Source organism: Felis catus, chromosome A3 (genome assembly GCF_018350175.1).
Source record: "Felis catus isolate Fca126 chromosome A3, F.catus_Fca126_mat1.0, whole genome shotgun sequence".
Taxonomy (NCBI): Eukaryota; Metazoa; Chordata; class Mammalia; order Carnivora; family Felidae; genus Felis; species Felis catus.
In genome coordinates, this window is record NC_058370.1 from 23,366,059 (window position 1) to 23,388,239 (window position 22,181).

Genomic DNA, 22,181 nt, shown 5'->3' on the forward strand with positions numbered 1-22,181 from the left:
CTTGGCATTTGCTCGTTTTGTGGGATCATTAACGTGTTGGCTAGGCCTGGGCCTCCGCATCTGGAAAATTTTTCTCCTCGCTTCACAGGACCCCACTTGGGATTCCTTTGTTTAGTTGGGAATCTACGGAAAGAGGGTTTTAACATTCTGGGTTCCATATTCGCCCCGATGTCTCACTAGAATATGAAATTTGTTTTCCTACCTAAAAAGGTACTGGAAAGTGGTTGTGGCAGGCAAATAGCAATTTGGCCATCAACCTGCCCTTGGGGCACGGGCATCCCAAAAGACCCAAGCCAGAGGGCTATTTTAGTGTTTAATGCAGGTCCTTTTGGAGCGCTCCTTGCGAGCTTTGGTTTAAGTCTCCAAAGTGATTCTTGCCATATTTTAGGCCCCTAAGATTTAACAACTGGTGTGGACTAACGAATTATTTTACTGCCGGTTCTACTCATTTTAATGTCTCTCCCAACTGCCTCCCTTTATTATTTTTTTTAATGAGCAATTGCTTAGAGAAGAATTTGGCAACATTGTAATTCACAAGCTCTGTTGTGAAATCTTAAAGCCTCCTCTTCCTTAAGTCTTGTGCCCACCCAGGAAGGAACTAATTGGGGTCTGTAGGCAGTTTGGATTGGCCTCAGAAAGATCCCAATTGCAATGGGTGCCATCTCTTAATAGGAGGAAGGCCTGACCTATCTTCCCTTCACTGCTCTCAACAATTGTAATTTAATAAGTCTGCAGTTCACACCACAAAGCATGAGCCAGACTGGGTTAGAGGCTGGTGTAGGGGCATTTTACTTTTGAAATTATTAAAGACCCTTAGATGAATTCAAAATTCTTTTGCATACTTTCTTGGAATTTAGGATCTTAAGCTTGCATTTGCCTCCCTGCAGAAGATAAATCCGTTTACAGTGTAAAAGCAGACTTCCTTTAAAAAGTAAGGTTTATAGAAAATTATGTAATGCACATTAAAAGTAGGGTACAGAACTTTATAGTAACATGATTGAAACATAGCAACAAAAACCTGTTTTATTTTTTTCCAAATACAGATACAGAAGTTTGCATGTTTTGCAAATATTGCTTCAAAGCAACATTTCTATATACAGCGCCTTCTGTTCTAATAGCGCGTAAACATAGATATGTATCCACAGTGCAATGTTGGCTCATCAAGGGTCCACCTTGCATAACACCATTTAAAGAAACAAAATGATTAGTCAAACCAGAACTGTTTTTGTCAAGGCAATTTTTTATAGGTGGATAGTTTTTCTCAAAAGAAAACTTAGGTAGTGTACATATTTCTAAACGGTAACAGTAATCTTTGCAAATAACAGTTTCCAGTGCTCCAACTTGGGGTTAATTCAACTTGACCCAGGAATTGGGGATGGAGCCCCTCAACATGGCTTTAAGTTAGAGAAGCACATTGAGGTTATCAGAACTTGGGAGTCATCCCTGCTTTCCTAAGGACAAAAGTCATGATGAGTGAAATGGGATTATTTCCTTTACAAAATTTAAACAATAGACCCAGTAACAGCCACTTGGCAAAATTAGGGTAATTCAGTTTCTGCTTCCATTTTTGAGAAAGACATGAGATTGACTCCCTTAAAGTTGTAGCTTCTCCAGATGTGATGCTCAAATGTATTTTCAGAAAACAAAAATCAGTAATCTAATAATACAACAGTCATCATACCTCACAGTTGTGGCTACAGAAAATCATCCTGTTTCATCCCTTTTCAGACACACAATTCTATAATGTGGCTGTCTGATAAATTATGCAAAATATAGATGTCATGCACACTCCTTGAACATTTCTTCCCCCACCAGAAACGCCAATGTTAGCAATGGGAAAGAGCCTCTTGTAGAGGAATCACGTCAGCTTTACTACAGATGTCACAGCCACACGTATTCCCTCTGATGGATAAGCTACAGCAGGTCAACTGGTCCTAAATTCATTTTATATCAAATGGTGAAGAAATCACTGGACAGAGCATTCCCTGAAACAGATTTTGGTACAGAGGCCTTCAAGACCACAATGACCTATGTGCCTTAAAGGCCTAATCATTCCGAAGGTCGCTGGAGATACTGTCATTGCTATAGAGATAATGGCTACTTCACGTTTACATAGTAAATATTTGCAGCATATAACATTACAGATTCATAAACCCATAATTAACTTGTGTTAATGGACAACTGTGCTTTGATTTTTGCCTTTAGTGATAAGTAAACTAAATGGTGAAAGGGGTCATTTCCTCAAAGCATGGAACGTTTTCTTTAACTTTGTCTAGCAAGGAAAAACAAAACAATATAGCAATTACAGGTGGAACAGTAACCTGCAAGACTAACAAATATTGTCTCAAAAGGTACAAACTGTACCTGGACCTTAAGCAGCATAATCACCTTGACCTCACAAAAAAATATAAACAGGAAATCTAAAGTGTTAAAGTATATTAAAACAATTCTGAAAACGTCAACTACTGAACATACACCCTTCTGGGAAGGAGAAAAGCGGCACATGTAGAATCTGAAGTTTGTTTACAACAATATAAAATAAGGTAATTCCCCAAACCACATCCTTTGTAACAAATCTTTACAGTGAAAAGTGTTCAAAATTTTGGGAACCATTTTTTGGACATTAAATAGAACTGGGAAGCTGTCAATATTAAGAAGTGGGTAGAAAACACTGTCCTTCGGGTTCCAGACCCTGCCTGCTTCAGTTTGGAATTCCTCCTAGATTATTACAGCGAGATTCTAGTTCCTCCACAGGCTGTATGGGCTCTGCTACAAAAGACACAACCCAGCCAACTCTGGGGTAAAAGCATACAAAACTTGTCCCCGGTACCATGAAGTCATGCAAGACATGTGGTGAGAAAAGTGAAGAAGAGTCCTAAGGAGAAGGCAGGGCAGCCAAGGCCTCCGCTCCCTCCCAACCTCCACAGAATGTGAAGTCACGACATTCTCATGAAGCTGGAACAATGTAAATGATGCCTGCTGCCTAAATCCATGCCAGGTAGAAACCAGAAGGTTTGGCATGTGCCCCACCCTGACAAAAAAGTCAATTAAATAAGCTGCAAGTTGAATTTACAACTGTTTCCGACTAAACTTTTTTGGCTCTCATTCCATTTATCAGTGGCACGATTTCAAGTGAAGTTTGTGCAAAAAGACTCACTCACTCTCCATTCAACGATGTGCACAGAAGGGAATCCCAAGAGTCTATTTGCCACCTTCTTGGTAGGCTTCAAGATCAGAGTGCCCTGCCCTCCAGCAGCCAAAATGGCCCCTTTGTCCAATGTCCATCACAACCCTGCCCAGATCCCTGAAGTCAGTCGGTGTCACGTGCATTCGGCATGCTAGGTTTATTTATTTAAATATGCAAAGCTCCTCCTGCAGGTGCCCCAGGACTGTGCCCCCACTAGTTCTGGGTGCCCAGTTTCATGTTGAGCAGCAGAGTGCGATCTGCTGCACCTTGCCCAGGTCCATCAGCAGCTGCTTGATGCAATGTTTGAGCTGTGGAAGCCTGGCCAGCGGCTCTGGGGGCTCCAATTCCCCAGTGTAGTCCAGCCAACTCTCCAACACTGTAGGCAGAAGAGAGAGAAGACCCAGTGAGTTCCCAACACTTCATCTGTAAGAACATCAGCAAGAATCTCAGCACCCTCTCCCATCTACTACTCACAGGGGGCAAGGAGGGAGGACCACTCAGGTGACACTGACTCTACACCCTCTCTACAAAGTATTACCCCTAGGACAAGGTTCAAATGCTTCAGAGCAGCACAGTCTAATAGAACTTTCTGCAGTGGAAATGGTTGATGTCTGTGTTGTCTATACAGTAACCACTAGCCACATGTAGCTAACTGAGCACTTAAAACCTGGCTGGTACAACTGTGTAACTAAATTCAAATTTTATTCAATTTTAATTAATTCAATAGCCACATATAACTAGTGACTACCGTATTAGTGTAGCTCTGGAGTCTAGAAGGCTTTAAAGAACCCACCTTTCTCAGTGTTACTCCCCATTATTTATAAGGCTTTCCCTCATTGGACATCAGAGATCCTAATGTTTTAGCCTCCTGTTAAGAAAAATAAGAATCTAGGGGACGCCTGGGTGGCTCAGTTAAGCATCCTACTCGGTTTTGGCTCAGGTCACGATCTTGAGGTTTAGGAGATCAAGCCCCACGTCAGGTTCTGTGCTAGACAACATGGAGCCTCCTTGGGATCCTCTCTCCCTCTCTCTCTGTCCCTCCTCTGCTTGTGTGTACTAGCACATGTGCTCTCTTTCTAAATACATAAACTTTAAAAGAAAATTTAAAGAAAAAAGAAAAATGAAGATCTAAAGGGATTTGAAAAGGTCTATTTTCATCACTATAAGCTCTGATTTGCTTCATATTCTTATCATCAGTAGCACAGAATACTCTGATTTTATTTTCTAAGTATTTAATGTAATATGTCCAATTACTAATGATCTTGATTGTATTGGTTCAATACCTAAAAAGCTGCCTTGCCTCTGAGAGCAGGGATTTCTCTATAGAAGACGTTTATTCTTCCCCAACCCATTCCCTGAAGCTCAGGCATTTGGGGGAGAGACCAGATTGGAACCATACATCTTTGACATGAAGCCAGCCCCTCCAGGGAGGCCCTGTGCTCACCCTAGCTTGCCTGGAGCCTTTCTAGTTCATAAATCAACTTGTACTGAGCATTTTCTGGACCCTTGAGCCAAAGGTACAGAAAGAGCAAGATGCACCCAGTGCCTGTTCCTGATGTAGCTTACAGCCTCACACATAATCCTTTTTCATCCTCAGATTTGGCCCTCCTTCTTTCTTCGCACCTTTCAAAATTCTTTGTTCCCTATAAGTTACTTCTCAAAGAAATCTTCCCCAACTCTACCCCCTGAATCTGGTCGCTGGGTTAAGAACGCTGTGTGATCACATGTTCTCCTCCTCTGGAGTACTTACCATGGTTTATAATTATATGTAATGGGATAATTTAATTAATACCTACCTCTACCACAAGATCAAACTCCATGAGGGCAGAGGCCAAGTCTGCCTTGCTCACCACGATATCCCTAACACTCAATTATGCCTGAAACATAGTAGGCACTCAACAAAGGCAGTGGGAACAGCCTAGCAAAGCGCCCCACTGACTGCTCGGGCTTCACAGAGCTCACCTACCACCCTCTGATTTCTTGTTGGTATTTGGGGATTCCAAGAAGGAGAAACGGTCCCTCCCCTTCATCCCAACAAGTACAAGGACTTGAAAATAAGAAAAATAAGACTGCCTTCTCAGACATGAACTTGAAAGCCAACAGTAAAGGATCAAAGTCATGTGAGAGTACTAGTGACCTGCTGAGCAAGAAAAACTCCATGGTGACCAATTTCAATACATCAGTAAGTCTTTAAGGAAAAAAACTAGAAGGGAGCACCTGGATGGCTCAGTCAGTTGAGTGTCCAACGTCAGCTCAGATCATGATCTTACGGTTTGTGGGTTTAAAACCCACACTGGGCTTATTTGCTGTCAGCATCTGAGCCTGCTTCGGATCCTCTGTTCCCCCTGCACCTCCCTTGCTTGTGTTCTCTCTCTGCATCCCTCAAACATAAACAACAACAACAACAACAAACAAACAAACAAAAAACTAGGAGACAGGGGACTGCTTAGCAAAAGGGCATGAGAATAAACAGAATAAATGGAGAAAAAGGCCAAAAGTCAATGCCGGAAGAGCCCATCTAGATGAGTGTAGAAAAAAGGCAGTCAGGATTCGCTGCGTCAATTCCGACAGAATGTCAGTCAGTCCATCCTTCCTTGACAAGATGATCCTACAACTGCTGAGAGACCCCTCTTATGGTCTTGTAACTACTTCAGATTTGGTACCAGGTTCACCAAAGACATACCCCAACACTATGGTGACCTGGGAGGCATGCACAGGGAGAAAGAACACCAGACTAGAAGACTCTAGGCTACTCAGTATTCTCTGAGCTTGGTGAAGAGGAGGGTTTAGAGACCCTAAGGTCGAAGCCTTCTCTCTAGATCTGCAGGACTGAAGACCAGACCCAGAACTGTACATATTAGTAGCCACTAGTATCTTCTCTGGAGCCCAACATCCAGCAGGCCAGTCTTCTTTCTGTACTGTGTTCTGGACCATCACCCCATTTCTCTTTTAAGGAAGCTCAATAGCTTCTCAGCAATGTAATGATTCTAAGCAATGCAGGAGGTCACACAGGTAAAGTTTCATTTCAAATACACTCTCTCAGACCATCCAGATAGAGGCCAATGCTCCTTAAGGTAACATTTTTTTTCTTAAAATAGTATTGCTCATGCTGGGGTGCCTGGGTGGCTTGGTCGGTTGAGCATCCGACTCTGGCTCAGGTCATGATCTCGTGGTCTGTGGGTTCGTGCCCTGCATCAGGCTCCGTGCTGACAGCTTGGAGCCTGGAGCCTGCTTTGGATTCTGGGTCTCCCTCTCTCTCTGCCCCTCCCCTACTCACGTTCTGTCTCTCTCTCAGAAATAAACAAACATTAAAAAAAAATTTAAAGAAAGTATTGCTCATCCTAAAAGATTCAATATTTTCATGATCATTAAAAATCTTTTGTTTACAACTGTTTACACTACTAAATTATTAAGCTATGGTTAATACTGAAACAATAACTTTTTTTTTTTAATGTTTTCATTTATTTTTGAGACAGAGAGAGACAGAGCATGAGCAGGGGAGGGGCAGAGAGACAGCAAAACACAGAATCTGAAGCAGCCTCCAGGCTCTGAGGTGTCAGCACAGAGCCCGGACGCGGGGCTCAAACTCATGGACTGTGAGATCATGACCTGAGCTGAAGTCGGACGCTTAACCGACTGAGCCACCCAGGAGCCACAATAACTTTTTAAAAGTATAAATTAGTCAATATAATAGCTTACGAGGCTACTTCTTAAAAGGAATACTGTATCCAAATTCTTATAAAAGCTAAGTTTATCTTAATGGTATTTGGATGAACTGAAGAGTTGTCTCTACTGTAGCTGAAATAAAATAGGATTCTGATAAAAATACAATAGAAAAGTCTGTCTGAATAAAGTCTTTAAGAATTATAATTGATTTTCACACTTCAGAGCCTGGAGTTTCAGAACAAGAACAGAGTATGTGACCCCAGATCAGCAGGACACACAAGAGGCCCTCAAGCAGGTCAGAGAAGGGAGTCCAGGCTTATCCTTCTCACCACAGTGGCCATAAGACTGGGTGGGAACAGCAAGTCAGTGAGTAAGAAGTGGGTAAACTCTGGGACACCTGGGTGGCTCCATCAGTTGAGCGTCCGACTTTGGATCAGGTCATCTTGCTGCTCATGGGTTGGAGCCCCACATCAGGCTCTGTGTTGACAGCTCAGAGCCTGGAGCTTGCTTTGGATTCTGTCTCCTTCTCTCTCTCCCCATCCCTGATCACACTCTCTCTCAAAAATAAACAAATCTTAAAAAATTTTTTTTAAAAAGAAAAAAAAAAAGAAGTGGGTAAACTCTGATGTCTGCTCTAAGGCCAGGCTCCTCTGGCAACAGAACATTCTCCCTGTTTCCACAGTGCTAATCCAGGGACCCAGAACCACTCCTACTGCCATTCTCTCAAAACCCATAATTTCTAGTCTGGCATTTAATCCTCTTTTAACTAGCAAATAGCAAGGTTTTCAGACAGTGGCATCAGTTACAATTCTAAGGAACCCAAGAAAACCTTTTAGGAGTAAAAGAGACAGAAACACTCCCCCTTCAGAAATGCCCTCAGAAGGGACCCTGAATTAGTCTCCCATTCCTAGTTCCTCAGGAGTGCCTCAGAGGCAGGAAAGAAGCATAAAGGCATAGAGTTCTCACTTTCCTCCAACAGGGTAACCCTTTCCCAGTCAAGCCAGTCCTTTCATCACCCACCGAGTCACCCCCTCTCCAGCAGAAAACCTCACTCTCTTCAAGGCTCCACTTCACACCCAAGACTTCCAGAAAGCCTTCCTGTTTCCCCTCACACACTTCTTTGGCAGGGCCTCAGCCATACACGTGCCCTGACCTATGGGCCCTCATGACTCTAGCTTGCATAACATATGGTATTTTTCTGAGTTATTTCATGAAAGTAGTTTTATGTCCCCAATATAGTAACAGTAGACAATATATTCAGAATCCTCAAACGGAATATTTATTTATTTATTTTTAAAATTTTTTTAACATTTATTTATTTTTGAGACAGAGAGAGACAGAGCATGAACAGGGGAGAGTCAGAGAGAGGGAGACACAGAATCCGAAACAGGCTCCATGCTCTGAGCGGTTGGCACAGAGCCCGACGCGGGGCTCGAACTCACGGACCGCGAGATCATGACCCGAGCCGAAGTCGGCCGCCTAACCGACTGAGCCACCCAGGCGCCCCGGGAATATTTATTTTTAAATTTGGCTCCATTTTAAGATTGAAACAAAAAAATTAAGAAATAAGTGAACTATCAAGAAGGAATTCTATCTTCAAAAACCAAGCTGGTGACATTCTAGGGATCAAAAGTCTGAACTTGATCAAGTTTATTTATCATGACAAGGCCCATCTGTTACCACTAACACCTGGGAGAAATACCCAGAGGCTACCCAAATGACTGAGTCAAGTTCTTAAATCTCTACTGATAAAGAAGAAAGGCCTCATTTTAGATTTTTATGAAAGGCTGAAATAAAAGGTTTCTTCAGATTAATCCTCAAAGACATCCAAAACCTCTACTAAGTCAAAGTTGAAATTCCTCACAGAACTTGGTTGGCAAAGGTTTGCTCAGATCGCACACGGCCTGCAGAGAGTCCAGGCACTCTTTCGCACTCTGCTTTGCAGAAGGCACTGGGTAAGTGAAGGAGGCCTCCTGATATCACACAGACCTTAGCAGTGCCTGGTAAATACTAAAAGTAAAGCTTGCCCATCTTGAGAGAAGGATGGGGGTGGATGAGACTGAAAAGAAAGGAGGCAAGAATACAGCTGTCTGTGGAGAGCCAGAGAAGGAGTCCTACCATCCAGCTCCTTCTCGATGGAGTCCATCCTATGTGTGACTTCATCCTGAAGAGATTCCACATGGGTCAGCAAGTTAAACTGCCACTGGTGCTGGGAGCTCAGCAGCCCCTCTCCTCCTCTGTCCAGCAGCTTCCGAGCCGGGGCTTCCTCAGGTAGGACCTTTTTGGAGACATATTCCCTCACCTAGGAATGCAATGGCATTTAAGTTACTGAGTGGAGACAGTTCCCAGTCCCTTCTCAAACAGCCAGTGTTTGCAACCATCTGAAAAACCAGTTGCAGCTTGAATATTCCAAATCTCTATCTCCTTCTCCTCCTGTCTTGCACACCAGGCAGAAGCATGTACCAATCGCAAACACCACAAGGCAGCACGGGCCTCAAGGCCTCATAGCTGCTTCCCAGTGACTGGCCCAATGCCCCAGTCTGAAATAGGCCTCACGGAATGGCTCTAGAGCCCTGAGGTTAGAGTAGAGCAGGGTGGGTGCAGACAGGGGTTAGTATGTTAGTTGGCAGGAATCAAAGCGGTGTTAAGTCCTCGTTCCATGTCCTGCTGAATGTGTGAGCCTGGATTAGTTCTTCTGCCTTTCTGAGCCTCTGTTACCTTACAGGAAAGATGGAAGTAGTAAAACCTATTTTAAAGGTTCATGAGAATGAAACAGGATAAGGTTTATAAAACACAGTGCTGGCTTAAGGTCAGCTTGCCATCAATGAAAGAGATTTTTAATCATAGTTGTCTTGCTTAGGCCCAGTATTTTCTCATTTTTTTATTATGGGGCAGCTATCTCTAGGAAATCTGCCTAGTCTTCAGGATCACACTTTCTCTGGGGTTTGTGATCTCAACCATTCATTCATTCATTCATACATTCATTCATTTGAAATGAAATACAGCCTAGCTAATATTTATTTAGAGCTGACTATGCAAAGCTTTGTGCTGAGAGCTTTTCACAGATACACTGCACAATAATGGAGAGGACACAGTCACTGGCCTCTCCCACAGGAGACATATCCAAGGAGGTAAAGTGACCTGCTCATGTATCACACAGTACGTGTCTAAGCTCAGACTTGAAACTGGGTCTCACGAGCCTTGCCCAGCACTGTTTAGACACTGGCAAGGGCACAGGCTGAATGAGGTACAATGCCCACCTTTGAGGGGCTTATAATCTAGGATGCCCCACCTGGCAGTATGTACTAACACATCTAAAGCTGGTGATGCCAACCACAGGGTAAAGTCTGAAAGGAAGGATAACAAGGATGGAGAAGCTCTCCAATTACACAAAGCCCTACTGACCAACTGAGGACAGGACAGAATAACACCAGTGAATAGTTAAAGATGATAACACGAGCAGGACAACACAAAAAGGCTCTAGAAGAGCATGACTTAAATAACAAAAAATTGAGAGGTATTCTTGGGAAAGGTGATGAAAGCAGCAAATATTCTGACGAAATGGACTCTTCTTATGTCAAGGCTACAAAGTTAAATGTCAAAGTAAAGCTATCACAAAATTGTACTGAAAACCTTATACTTTAACAAAACACTTGGCTCATCCTTTGCTCATGCTAAGAATCAGCAGCAAGGTGGAATTACAATGTAAACCCTGTTAAGGAAAAAACTCATTTTCCTAACTTACTTCCATTTATCAAGTGCCAATCAACCCTTTTCTCCTTGCTTCTTCCCATCTCCACCCCCAAACCCTAGTGATTATGTGGTTTTGTGGACATTTCCTGCAATCAATGATCTCTGGTTTACCTGGTCTCTCCTGCCTTTGCACCCATTTTTACAGACCAAAAACATACCTACGATAAGCACATTTAAATACAATCTTAGACTAAAAACAATTTTACAACAAACTTCTCCCAAAGAACCCTAAGGAGGGGAACTCAAGCATTCATACACTAAATTAAGAACAAATAATACATGTGGGGGCACCTGGGTGGCTCATTCGGTTAAATGTCCAACTTCGGCTCAGATCACGATCTCATGGCTTGTGAGTTGGAGCCCCGCGTCGGGCTCTGTGCTGACAGCTTGGAGCCTGGAGCCTGCTTCATATTCTGTGTCTCCCTCTCTCTCTCTCTGTCCCTAATCCATTCACATTCTGTCTCTGTCTCTCTCAAAAATAAATAAACATTAAAAAAAAAAAAAAAAAAAGAACAAATACATGTGAACCACATACCTTTAGGGAGCTAGATTTGGAGTCACTGTCCCCCCTACTCCTGTCTTGGTCTAGAGGCCAGCCCAGACGCGGAGAAAGAGAATCATCACCGTTCTCACGGAGGGGGTTGACTGCATCGTCGAGGGCAGAGCCCCTTGTTTCCACCACCAGCTTCTGCTCCACAGCAGGGTAATAGGCGCGGGGCTTCTGATAGCAGTGCTCGCTGGTGATATAGGACTCCTCCACAGACCGGGGTAGGGGCAGGGGCAAGGGCTTCTCCACTGCCCCATTCAAAGTTCTATAGCTTGGGACTTCCTCCTTGCTCCTGGCTTCAGTAACGTGGATGTGTTTGGAATGAGGTCTCCCCTCCCCTGAGTGCTGTTTCCAAGGCTGACACCACAGCTGCAGATCAGGATGCTGTCTGCTTCTGTTGGGAGAGAAACATAGAAAGGGCTCTAGAGTACCTGGGACCACTACAGGGGTTTCTCCCAATAGGAAGAGGAGTTCCCACTTGGGCCATTTGGCCACAAGCCACCATTTGCCAAGCAAAAAGGAACATAAATCCATGGTCTCTGAGGAGACCACTTGCAGGCAAGCTCCCACTGTGGACTCACTCACAGTGAGTAAGACTGGACTTGGAGTCAGAAGACCTGACTAGATTTCAGTTCAACCACTGATTAGCAGTGCAGCTGGGATGAGTCACTCAGCCAGACTCATTCCCATTCCTTCCTCTGCAGAACTAGACTAACCCTCTATCTGCCATTAGTCACTGAATTTGATACAGATTAAGTGAATTAATTCAAATAAAAGTACTCTGTTGGCAGCAAAGTACTCTTCAAATGTGGGTTACTAAAAATAACCTTAACTTATTAATAAGTAGGCATGATAACCCTGGTGTGCAATAGCACTCGGTTACAAAAATACACTGATGACGGGGCAAGGGGGTAGGAATCAAAGTCATCTACATAAAAGCTGTTAATAATTTTTTTTTAACTTTTCTAAAATCTTTTATTCTCACCATCCCAAGGAGCAAACCTTATTGTTAAAGAACAGAGATTCTGGGGTGCCTGGGTGGCTCAGTCGGTTAAGCGTCCAACTTCAGCTCAGGTCATGATCTCGCAGTTCATGGGTTCAAGCCCTACATCAGGCTCTGTGCTGACAGCTCAGAGCCTGGAGGCTGCTTCGGATTCTGTGTCTCCCTCTCTCTCTCTAACCCCTCCCCCACTTGCACTCTGTCTCTCTCTCAAAAATAAGTAAATGTTTTAAAAAAATAAGAAAGAAAGAACAAACGAACAGGGGATTCTGATCCTTTTTTGAACCACACGTCCCTTTGAGAATCTGTTGAAAGCCCTGCCTACATGTATGTGCACCTAAAACTGTGTTATCACTTTAGTCTTCCAGAATCATTCACTGTTTTAGTTTTGAACCAATAGAGGGTCATTAATCTATTGGATCATAATCAGTTGCAGTGCTTCACGAATTTATGCATTATCCTTGTAGGGGCCAGACTAATCTTCTCCATATGGTTCCAATTTTAGTCTATATACTGCCGAAGCGAGCATCATAATCAATCATAGAAAAAAGAAAAACAGAATATAAAATATCAGAGTGTACCATTCTAAGAAAGAGTAGCTGTCCTGTGAAATTTTAGTTTCAATTTTATACATGTGAGTAATTTAAAATGTATTTCTTACTGCGGGATACACATTTTAAGTTTAAAAGCCACTACCCTAGATAAACTTCACCTTTTACCTCTTCTTTACTACCCAAAATTTCTATTATTACCTTTGATCATTAAATGAAAAGAAGGAAAAAAGGAAGGAAGGGAAGGAGGGAGAGAAGGAAAACACAACAGTGGATTTCTTGAATAAGACCCATCAGTTCCCAGAGTTCCTGGCTGGGAAGGCAGTGCCCTCTAGGGAGCGTTTGGAAACAAAGACACAGACAGGTGCTACCTACTCCTATTTGGTTCAGAGATGGACAGATATGTGAAGTGACCTTTCTAATTGCCACAATGACTGACAGGTACTACTGACATTTAGTTCATTGAATCCGAGAATGCCTAACATTCTAGAATGCTTCGAACAATCCTACATGATTGGGATAAAGAAGAATCATCCCACCATATAGTCAACAGTGTCTTCCCAGCCCCCGACTGAAAAACACTGAAACCAGATCAGCAGAAAATCACAAACTTAACTCATCAGCAACTCCATATATGGGTACCCCTCCACACCTACTTGACTGAAGCCTTCCTGCACAAATGGAATAGACCAGAGTGATCTTACAGAACCTAACATTCTGTTCCCAAAGAGCTACAACTAACCTCTCTCACTTCTCCCACTCCAGCAATCACCAACACCCCTTCTATCCACTGGGGAAGGAGAGGAAATGACGAGAGTATCAAGGCAGCCTAGGTCCCTGGATCGCCCCCAAGGGGGTATCACAGCCTGTACCAGGAATCCAAGATACCAGACACACCTCTGAAATCCTAACTGCATCAGGAAAAATGAGGATCACTGTTAACTTTCAAGTGTACTTAGTCTGAAATCTGTTAACTGGAGCATATAAGCCACAATATAGACCTTCTCTTGCATGAAAATCACAAGTCTTTGCTTCCTCCTCCCTAGAATTTTTGCCCTCCCAGGTAAGACCTAAAACCCCAGCTACTACTCCACACAAAGATAACCCTGGCCTTTCTTTGTGCACCCTGTCAATCATGAAGATGGTACGTATAGCCACATGTCACTTTTTAAATGACAACAAATGCTCTGAAGTTACTGAGTTTTGCATTTGAAAATAATAAACCTGCCAGGCCACTTAGGAACAGTATTTCTGAGAATGAAGACCTAGAGCTTGTGACAACAGAGACTATCCATGTGTACACATACTGGGATCACCTCCCTCCCCGCCCCCAGGATCTTTTCTCCACATATAATGATGAACAAGATCACCCTATACCCTCTTGTGAATTGCTAGGAGAAGTCAGATTTAATTCCAGTACAAAGTCACTGCTATAAAGATGAAGGATCTAGGGGGCGCCTGGCTGGTTCAGTCAGTGGAACATGCGACTCCTTATCTCAGGGGTGAGTTCAAACCCCATGTTGTGTATAGAGATTACTTAAAATTTTTTTAAAAAGATGATTCAGGGATCAGAGATTCGGAAGGGAGAAAGTTCCGGGATATGGGTTAGGGTAAGGAGCAATGGCATTTAGTAAGAAGAAAGAGAACACCATCTGATTGAAACCTCAAGTGAAAAGAAATATGACACAGTTTATAATCATGAACATAACCTGAGGCTTTCCAGGACCGCACATGGACCACCTTCTACCTGCCTCGATTTCTGGCATCTCATTAAGAAGAAATTAATTTGGTATACATGGGGTAAAGCTTTCTGGTTTTATAAAATGTGAGGGAAAAGCTTGTCGCTGACATCTTAATCCAGGGCTATCACTTGATTCAGTTCACCTCAACAGATACTATCACAGTGACAGCTAACTTCCCCCAGCAACTACCTCCCCATTCTCTTAACCCCACCTCCATCCTCACTCCAGGGTTCAAACAGAGCACATAGCTGGCCTTCCCTGCAGTTAGGTGCGTCCATGAAAACTGCCTGCTCTCTCCTGTCTTTCTTTTCCCCTGGGGGCTGAACAGTTGAGGTACAGGTGAGGCTGTTTCAAACATGCAGATGAGAAGAACCCCAATGGAATGCCAGAGCAATAAGACAGAAGGAACCCAAGTCCCCAGGCCCACAGATGGAATCCTGGAAAAAGGCCATCTACCTGATCTGGAACCTTGCCTACTCTTGGACCGTTCATTATGGAAAAAGAAGATTCCATTTTGTTTTAGCCTCTATTTGGGGGATTCCTGTTATAGAACCTTTGCTTTTACCCAAATCAATATATATCAGGTCTGAATGTGCCCTTGCTCAACCGCTCATCTGTCATTCCAGTTCTTGAAGCTAGGCCTCTGTGCACCAGAATCACCAGAATACAAGAGAAAGTTCTACCATCCCAGGGCTCTGACACTCTGCCTGATGCTGAGGGCCTCTAGGACTAATCTGCACAAAGGAAACCTTGTTGGGGAGTGGCCTGTCATGTCTAACTCATGGCACTAGCTTGTCATTGTTGATGGTCCCCTGTGGAAAGGCTCATGGGAGAACCTGAGAAAGTTCTTGACAATAGAATCAATCCCTTACACAGACTGTGCTGATACTGGAAGAAAATGCATGAAACCACTGAGAGACAATTAGAAAGGTTAGGACAAGTACTTGACAGGAGCTAGGCCTGGAGTTCTAGACGGGACTCTACCCCTGGAAGTCATGGGAGAGCAGCTGTGCCATGCAAGGCCCCAGATGACCTATTTGGTAAAGTGGGGGTAAGTTATAAAAGCCAACAGACCGAGTAAGAGTGATATGTCTTTCTCAGAGCTTACATGAACTTGGGTCATCTAACACATAGAGTGCAACCACAGAAGGGGATTCACACTTAGTTTAGCTCCTCAAACTTCTGGCTACTAAAAGCCAGAAGCATAGTACCAGAACACCTAAAACTTCTTTGCATGAGCAAACCATGAAGAGAAAATACTTACTGAGCAACCACTATGCTGGAGAGCAGGCCTGCCAACATGGTCTTTTCCAGCAGCTTTCAATTTTACTTTGTTTACCAGTCAAGGGTGTTTAGGATGACTGGATAAACAAAATGCAGTATTACATACAATAGAGTATCATTCAGCCTTTAAAAAGGAAGGAAATTCTGATACAGGCTGTAATACAGATGAACTTTTCTTTTTTATATTTTTTTTAATGTTTATTTATTTTTGAGAGAGAGAAAGAGAAAGACAGTGCGAGTGGGGGAGGGCAGAGAGAGGGAGACACAGAATCTGAAGGAGGCTCCAGGCTCTGAGCTGTCAGCACAGAACCCAATGTGGGGCTCGAACTCACAAACCGCGAGATCATGACCTGAGCTAAAGTCGGACACCTAACTGAGCCACCCAGGCACCCCCAGATGAACTTTTGAAGACACTGTGCAAAGTGAAATGAGCTACTCACAAAGGACAAATACTATAGGATCCTATTTATATGAAGTACCTAGTCATATTCAGAGACACACAAAGTAGAATGACAGTCATCAGGGGCTGGGAGGAGGGAAAATGGTAAGAAGTTGTTTAACAGATACAAAGTTTCATTTTTGCAAAATGAAGAGTTATGGAGATTGGTTTCAACAGGTGAATGTACTTAACACTACTGAACGGTATATTAAAAAGTTAAGATGGTAAATTTTATATTATGTATATTTTACCACAATAAAAAAAATTCAGGGGGCGCCTGGTGGCTCAGTCGGTTGAGCGTTCAACTTTAGCTCAGGTCATGATCTCACAGTTCATGAGTTCAAGCCCCACATCAGGCTCTGTGCTGACAGCTCGGAGCCGGAGACTGCTTCAGATTCTGTGTCTCCCTCTCTCTCTGCCCCTCTCCTGCTCATGCTCTCTCTCTCTCTCAAAAACAAACATTAAAAAAAAAAAAAAAAAAAAAACTAAAAAAGAAAATTCAGAACTGTACAGCAAAATAGTAAACAAACTAAACTATATATACATACACCATATTTTGATAATGGTGGTGGTTACAAGGGTCTATACATTTGTCAAAACTCAATGAACCCTTGGGGTGCCTGAGTGGCTCAATCGGTTACTTCGGCTCAGGTCACAATCTCATGGTTCATGAGTTCAAGTCTGACTTGGGCTCTCTGCTGTCAGCACATAGCCCACTTTGGATCCTCTGTCCCCCTCTCTCCCTGCTCCTGCCCCACAGGCATGCAGGCACACAAACACTCTCTCTCTCAAAAATGAATAAACATTAAAAAAAAAAACCTAGGGCTGCCTGGGTGGCTCAGTCAGTTAAGCATCCAACTTCAGCTCAGGTCATGATCCCACAGTTTGTGGTTTTGAGCCCTGTGTCCGGCTCTGTGCTGACGGTTCAGAGCCTGGAGCCTGCTGCAGATTCTGTGTCTCCCTCTCTCTCTGCCGCTCCCCTGTTCCCACTCTGTCTCTTTCTCTCAAAAATAAACAAACATCAAAACATAATTAAAAAAAGAACCCTAAATGAACCTTTAAGATTAGCAAACTTAATTATATGTAAATTATACCTGTATATGGTTGATTTTTTTTTTCAAAAAAATGTTTATCGTGTAACTGAGAATTTTTAGTAAAGGTCTCAAATCTCAAACTCATTTGTCTTATCACTGATTTTGTGTCTTTCCAATTTTTCAAATTTATCCTGCCCTCCCCCGCCACGATGTCAGATGTGACTCCTCCCCAAAGCTGCAGGTGCCGCACTTACTGTAAGATGCTCATCTTGAGCTGCAGGCCATGCAGAACCTCGATCACTCTCTGCACATCTCCAAGAAGCTGGTGGGTGGCCACAATCTTCTTGGCATTCTGGTGGGAGTAGTTCTCTTCTAAGAATGCCAGGCCATGCATATGTCCCCTGCTCAACCACTCCTTGTCATACCAGTACTTGAAGCCAGGCCTCTGACCTAAAGCAGTGACAATAAGAGAGTTAATACATGGCCTGATGGAAACCACTGCATCATTGTACAATCATCACATAAATTATTGGAAGGATGGATTGGTGTGTTCATTTTATTCATTCATCCAATATACATTTACTTGGCACCAATATACATTTACTACATGCCAGGCTCCCTAATAGGGGTTGGGGATAAAGCAGTAAGATGTAAATTTCCTGAACTCCTAGAACTGGCCAGAGGTGGAGTAGGAACCTGGGTACCTCTTTAAATTTAAATCACATAACATTACCTCTCCTATTTAAAGCCTTCAATGACTTCCTACTACATACAAAAGAAAAGCCAAAGCCCTAACACTGGCCTAATGAGGCCAAGAGCACCCAGCTCCTTCCTGCCCTCCTTGCCTTACCCTTACAGTGGCCTCCTTTCAGTTTCTGGAACATATCCCACTTTTCAGTCTTAGGATCTCTATCCTAACATCCTCTCTGTCTGGAGTACTATTCCCCAAGCCACAGAACTGGCATCTTTCCACCTCCTCAGAGAGGCCTTTTGTAATCTTCCAAAGTAAGAAAGCCTCTTCAAAAGCCTCCTACTCATTCCCTATCTGGTTGCTTCCTCCTCCCCCCCCCCACCAAAGCATTCATCCCTATCTAACATCTTCTTGCTTATTTTACTTATTCTGACATCTGTTTCTGGTGCCAACTCCACTAAGAGCAAGAATAATAGAAGCACCTTATTCATAGTTGTAACCCCAGCATTTAGCAAAATACATCTGAAATGGATTTATCAAATGAAAACAAGGTCCAAATCCTCCTTCCAACTGTCACATACCACCTTACTAAATAGTCAGGCACTCTCCCTTCTCTGAACCTCCATTTCCCATCTGTTAAAGTGACATATGAATTGGATGGTTTCAGTGATCTTATTCATTACAGGGATCCTTAGGAAGAACTGAAAACACAACCATACATGACAGGTGTTTCCTGCTCCAAAAGCCTAGAGAACAGATTTCAACCAGACAGGCATTTTTACCTCCCACTATCTATAAAAACCCTTAAATAACCCATGTAATATCTATCAAGGTCCTTGGGCTCTTTCTGGCTTTACTAAAACACATGGTAGGGATGCACCTCGATTCTGTTAACATCTATAAGTAACCTTTAAAGAATAAGTGTTAGGTTAAACTCCTGGCCCAAGACACTGCAGAGTCAAACACTGCCTTTAAATGTAAAAGACAGCACTCAATTCAAGGAGGAGTCTATTTGCAGTGTTGGCAATTAGAGTTGTAAAAGTTCAAAGGAGTGCAGAGGAGTTGATGAAGATGGTGTGTATGATTTGTAAAAAGGGGGAAACGGAGGGAAGGAGTGAGAGAAAATAAAGTAAACAGATTTGTAAACAGTGCCAAGGAGCCCCAGGGATTATGTGTGGCCTCTCAGAGGCAGCTGCTGCAGGAGGGGCCTGAGCAGCAGGATTCAGAGCAGTAACACCTGTTTTACAAGACAAAGGTCAAGGCAATGGTTCTCCTCTCCTATCTAGCATTATCTGGCTGACTGACCTTGGCCCCTTCATGTTCCTTCTGGGCCTATATTTGCTCACCTATCAAATATCAGGGCTAAACTGAGTGGTCTCTGAGATCCTGCCCATGGATAGTATTCTATGATTCACAGACTAATCTTCTGACCATATTCTTTCCTCGGGAAAAAGCAGCAAGTGGGCAGATTCCTCTCCATCTATAGACTCATCCAGCACAAGGAGATACAGTACCATGACTGAGGTCATCAGGTCCCAAAGGGACACACTTGCTAGAAAACAAACTATGGTGACTAGACCCTCCCTACACAACCAACAAAATCAAGATTTGGTCCCACAAGCCAGTTCTAATTCCAATTTTCTTTATGAGATTGGGAAAGTCATTCATGTCCCTAGGCACCAATTTCTTCCTCATAAGTAAAAACAGGAATAGGAGCTCCTACCAGACCCACCTCATAGGACTAAAAGAATCAACAGAAGTAGAGGCTCTTAAACACTGTCTAGCCTTGTAAGGGGATCATGGGACTGGAGCCAAGGGGAGAAACTTTACCAGTGGTGAAGGGAGAAGATGTAACCACTCCACTGACAGCAAGACAAGAACCACAGATTTAAGACTTCTGGAAAGGGGCACCTAAGAGCCACAGGCCAGCCATGAGGCCATGAACAATGAAACTTAACTGATTCTGCTAAGGAATTAATTCACTGCTTTGGGTAGCAGTCAAGCTCTACCAACTATATATATACCTTTCCCCTTCCCCTCAAGGGCAGATCTCTCTTCCAGGTGATGCAATGGAGGGCAGGTGCCACCAGAGGGAGCAGAGGCATATTCCTAACCTCCAACAGCCCCAAAAAGCCAAAGACAGAGCCCACCTCTTCATGAACCCTCAATAAAAGGAAAAGGTGCTTGCTCCAGCAGCACATATTCTAAAACTGGCACAATACAGACAAGACTGGCATGGCCCCTAAGCAAGGATGACACGCATATCTGTAAGGCATTACACAATTTTTAGAGTTTCAGTCATGCAAGATGAAAAAGTTCTAGAGACCTGCTGTAGAATGCTGTGTTTACAGTTTATAAACAATAGTGTATTGTATACTTAAAAATTTGTTAAGAGGATAGATCTTATACCATTTTCATAACAATAAAAAAATAATTCTAGCTCCAGGCCAGGCCTTCCACAGGCTTCACACATACTCTCTCACTGCTAAGTTCAGGACAGCAGGCCAAGTGAGCTAGCAGCAGGGGCAAGGAGGAGTCAGTCTAGCCAATGTCGAAGAAATGAGTCTCAAGACCACAGACAGGCTGCTTCACGGCCAGCTGTGGAAAAGGCTACATTTGTTAACATCCCTGACTCCAGAAATCTCTACCTGGAGGGTCTTGGCAAACATAACAGGTGTATTTCTCTGGCACATTTTCTTCCAGTAATCCCATGCAGACCCCATGCTGCCAGCACTGGCACTCTTCACACTGTTAGAATTAAAGAAGCAATAAAAATTAAACTCAGAAGGTATCCTCTATCCAAAAATAAGACCCACTATAAGGGGAGGGGCAGGAGAAGGATCAGGGAGGGAGAGCACTCCCAATTGACCTACTCAGGAGCTGAGCTGCAACCCCTCATCTACAACTGTGCCTGCCACTATGGCAGCCACTGGCCACCTGTGGCTCTTTACATTTAAATTAACAAATTAAGTTAAAATTCAGTTCCTTGGTCCTATTAGCCACATCCTAAGTGCTCAACAGCCACATGAGGTTGGTGGCTTTTGCACCGGACAGCACAGATGAAGATCATTTTTAGATCTATAAAATAGTGTGATCTTACAAAAACGACTGTTTTCTCTCCATTTCTAGAGGCTTCACTTTTCTGATCGCTTTATGAGAACAGAGGAAAAACTGTTCAAGTCCTCAGAGGAAGATTTAACTTGGAATGACAAAACCCAAGTTTGAATTCTAGCTCAGACATTCATTAGCTGTATGACCTTGCATAGGTCACTTCTCCTCCTGGGGCTTCAGTTTTCTCCATTTACAAAATCGGGTACTATTCCTACTGACCATGTGGGGCTGTTTGTGAGGAATCACCAGTCATATATATAAAAGTTCCCATCACAGAGCCCAGCACATAGCCTTTATGTATTAGGCACCTATTACTACTACTAATGGACAACCTAATTTACTTTGCTAGCTCCTGGAGTAATCACATGTTAGCACTTCAAGTTTATTCTCTCTAAATCTTACCAAAGGTCACACAGCTGAAGAGAAGCAATGGTGAAGAGAAGCCTGTCAGAACACAGGCCTGGCTAATGGCAAAGCTAGTTCTGTTTCCCTGAGGCTCCACTGCCTTACTTGGGTAAGGGGCTATAGGGAAAGTGGGGAGAAGAAGGGGGAGGAGCCAAAGGGGGAAAGAAAGAAGCAGACAATGAATGAGGGCAGCACTGGGAGTTGTGTGGATGGCCTGAGGATAGTAAGCCAGAGGAGGGAATGGAAAGGAAAAGTGATACCAAATCAGATACTAGGACACTTCATACAATCTCAAATCAGGACCCTAAGCCTTTAACTACCCAACCAAGTGGACAGCTCTGGAAGGTGGACAATGAGCTTCCTTCCTTCCCAGCATGGCCTTGAGGGTGGACCACCAGCCTAGCCACAAGGAACTAAAGTCCTCATCTATTTGGAGTCAGACAGGCCCTGGCATCAAGAGGGCTTTCGTGGGCAAATATGAATCCTCTAGAAGGCTAACTGCATCAGAATCAATAGCTGGAAGCAAAGCTGGAAGACAGATTCAGAACCGATCCAAATTCTTCAACTGACAGATGAGGGAACTAGGGCTGAGAGGGAAAGTAAAGAGTGCACAATAACACAGGGAGTTAGTAGCAGAAAACAGAATTAAGAATGAAAGTCTGTCTCACCAATGAGTTTTTAAGTGTCTTGAGAACTAGGGTTCACTAAAATTCAATCAAATATAGTTAAGTTGAAAACTTCAAAATAACTTTTTACATATGGGTTTGGCAT

General features: G+C 43.3%; 1 protein-coding gene and 2 non-coding genes across 9 annotated transcripts in view; 1 reads left to right on the forward strand and 2 right to left on the reverse strand.

The window, feature by feature from the left end:
* Positions 1-997: 997 nt before the first annotated feature.
* Positions 998-22,181, reverse strand: part of PHF20 (PHD finger protein 20) — a 170,320-nt gene continuing 149,136 nt past the window's right edge. For all 7 annotated transcript variants that reach the window (XM_006929809.5, XM_006929808.5, XM_045053678.1 and 4 more), the window contains 5 exons: positions 20,543-20,642; positions 17,458-17,653; positions 11,142-11,547; positions 8,972-9,155; positions 998-3,563 (listed from right to left, as the gene is read on the reverse strand). In XM_006929809.5, the coding sequence (XP_006929871.1) occupies positions 3,421-3,563; positions 8,972-9,155; positions 11,142-11,547; positions 17,458-17,653; positions 20,543-20,642 (1,029 nt within the window). In that variant the 3' untranslated portion in view covers positions 998-3,420. The remainder of the gene's footprint in view (positions 3,564-8,971; positions 9,156-11,141; positions 11,548-17,457; positions 17,654-20,542; positions 20,643-22,181) is intronic.
* On the reverse strand, positions 12,578-12,682 carry LOC111559938. The gene has a single exon (XR_002741404.1). It is a non-coding gene; the product is annotated as a U6 spliceosomal RNA (small nuclear RNA).
* LOC111559913 lies at positions 20,075-20,181 on the forward strand. Its single transcript, XR_002741382.1, has one exon. It is a non-coding gene; the product is annotated as a U6 spliceosomal RNA (small nuclear RNA).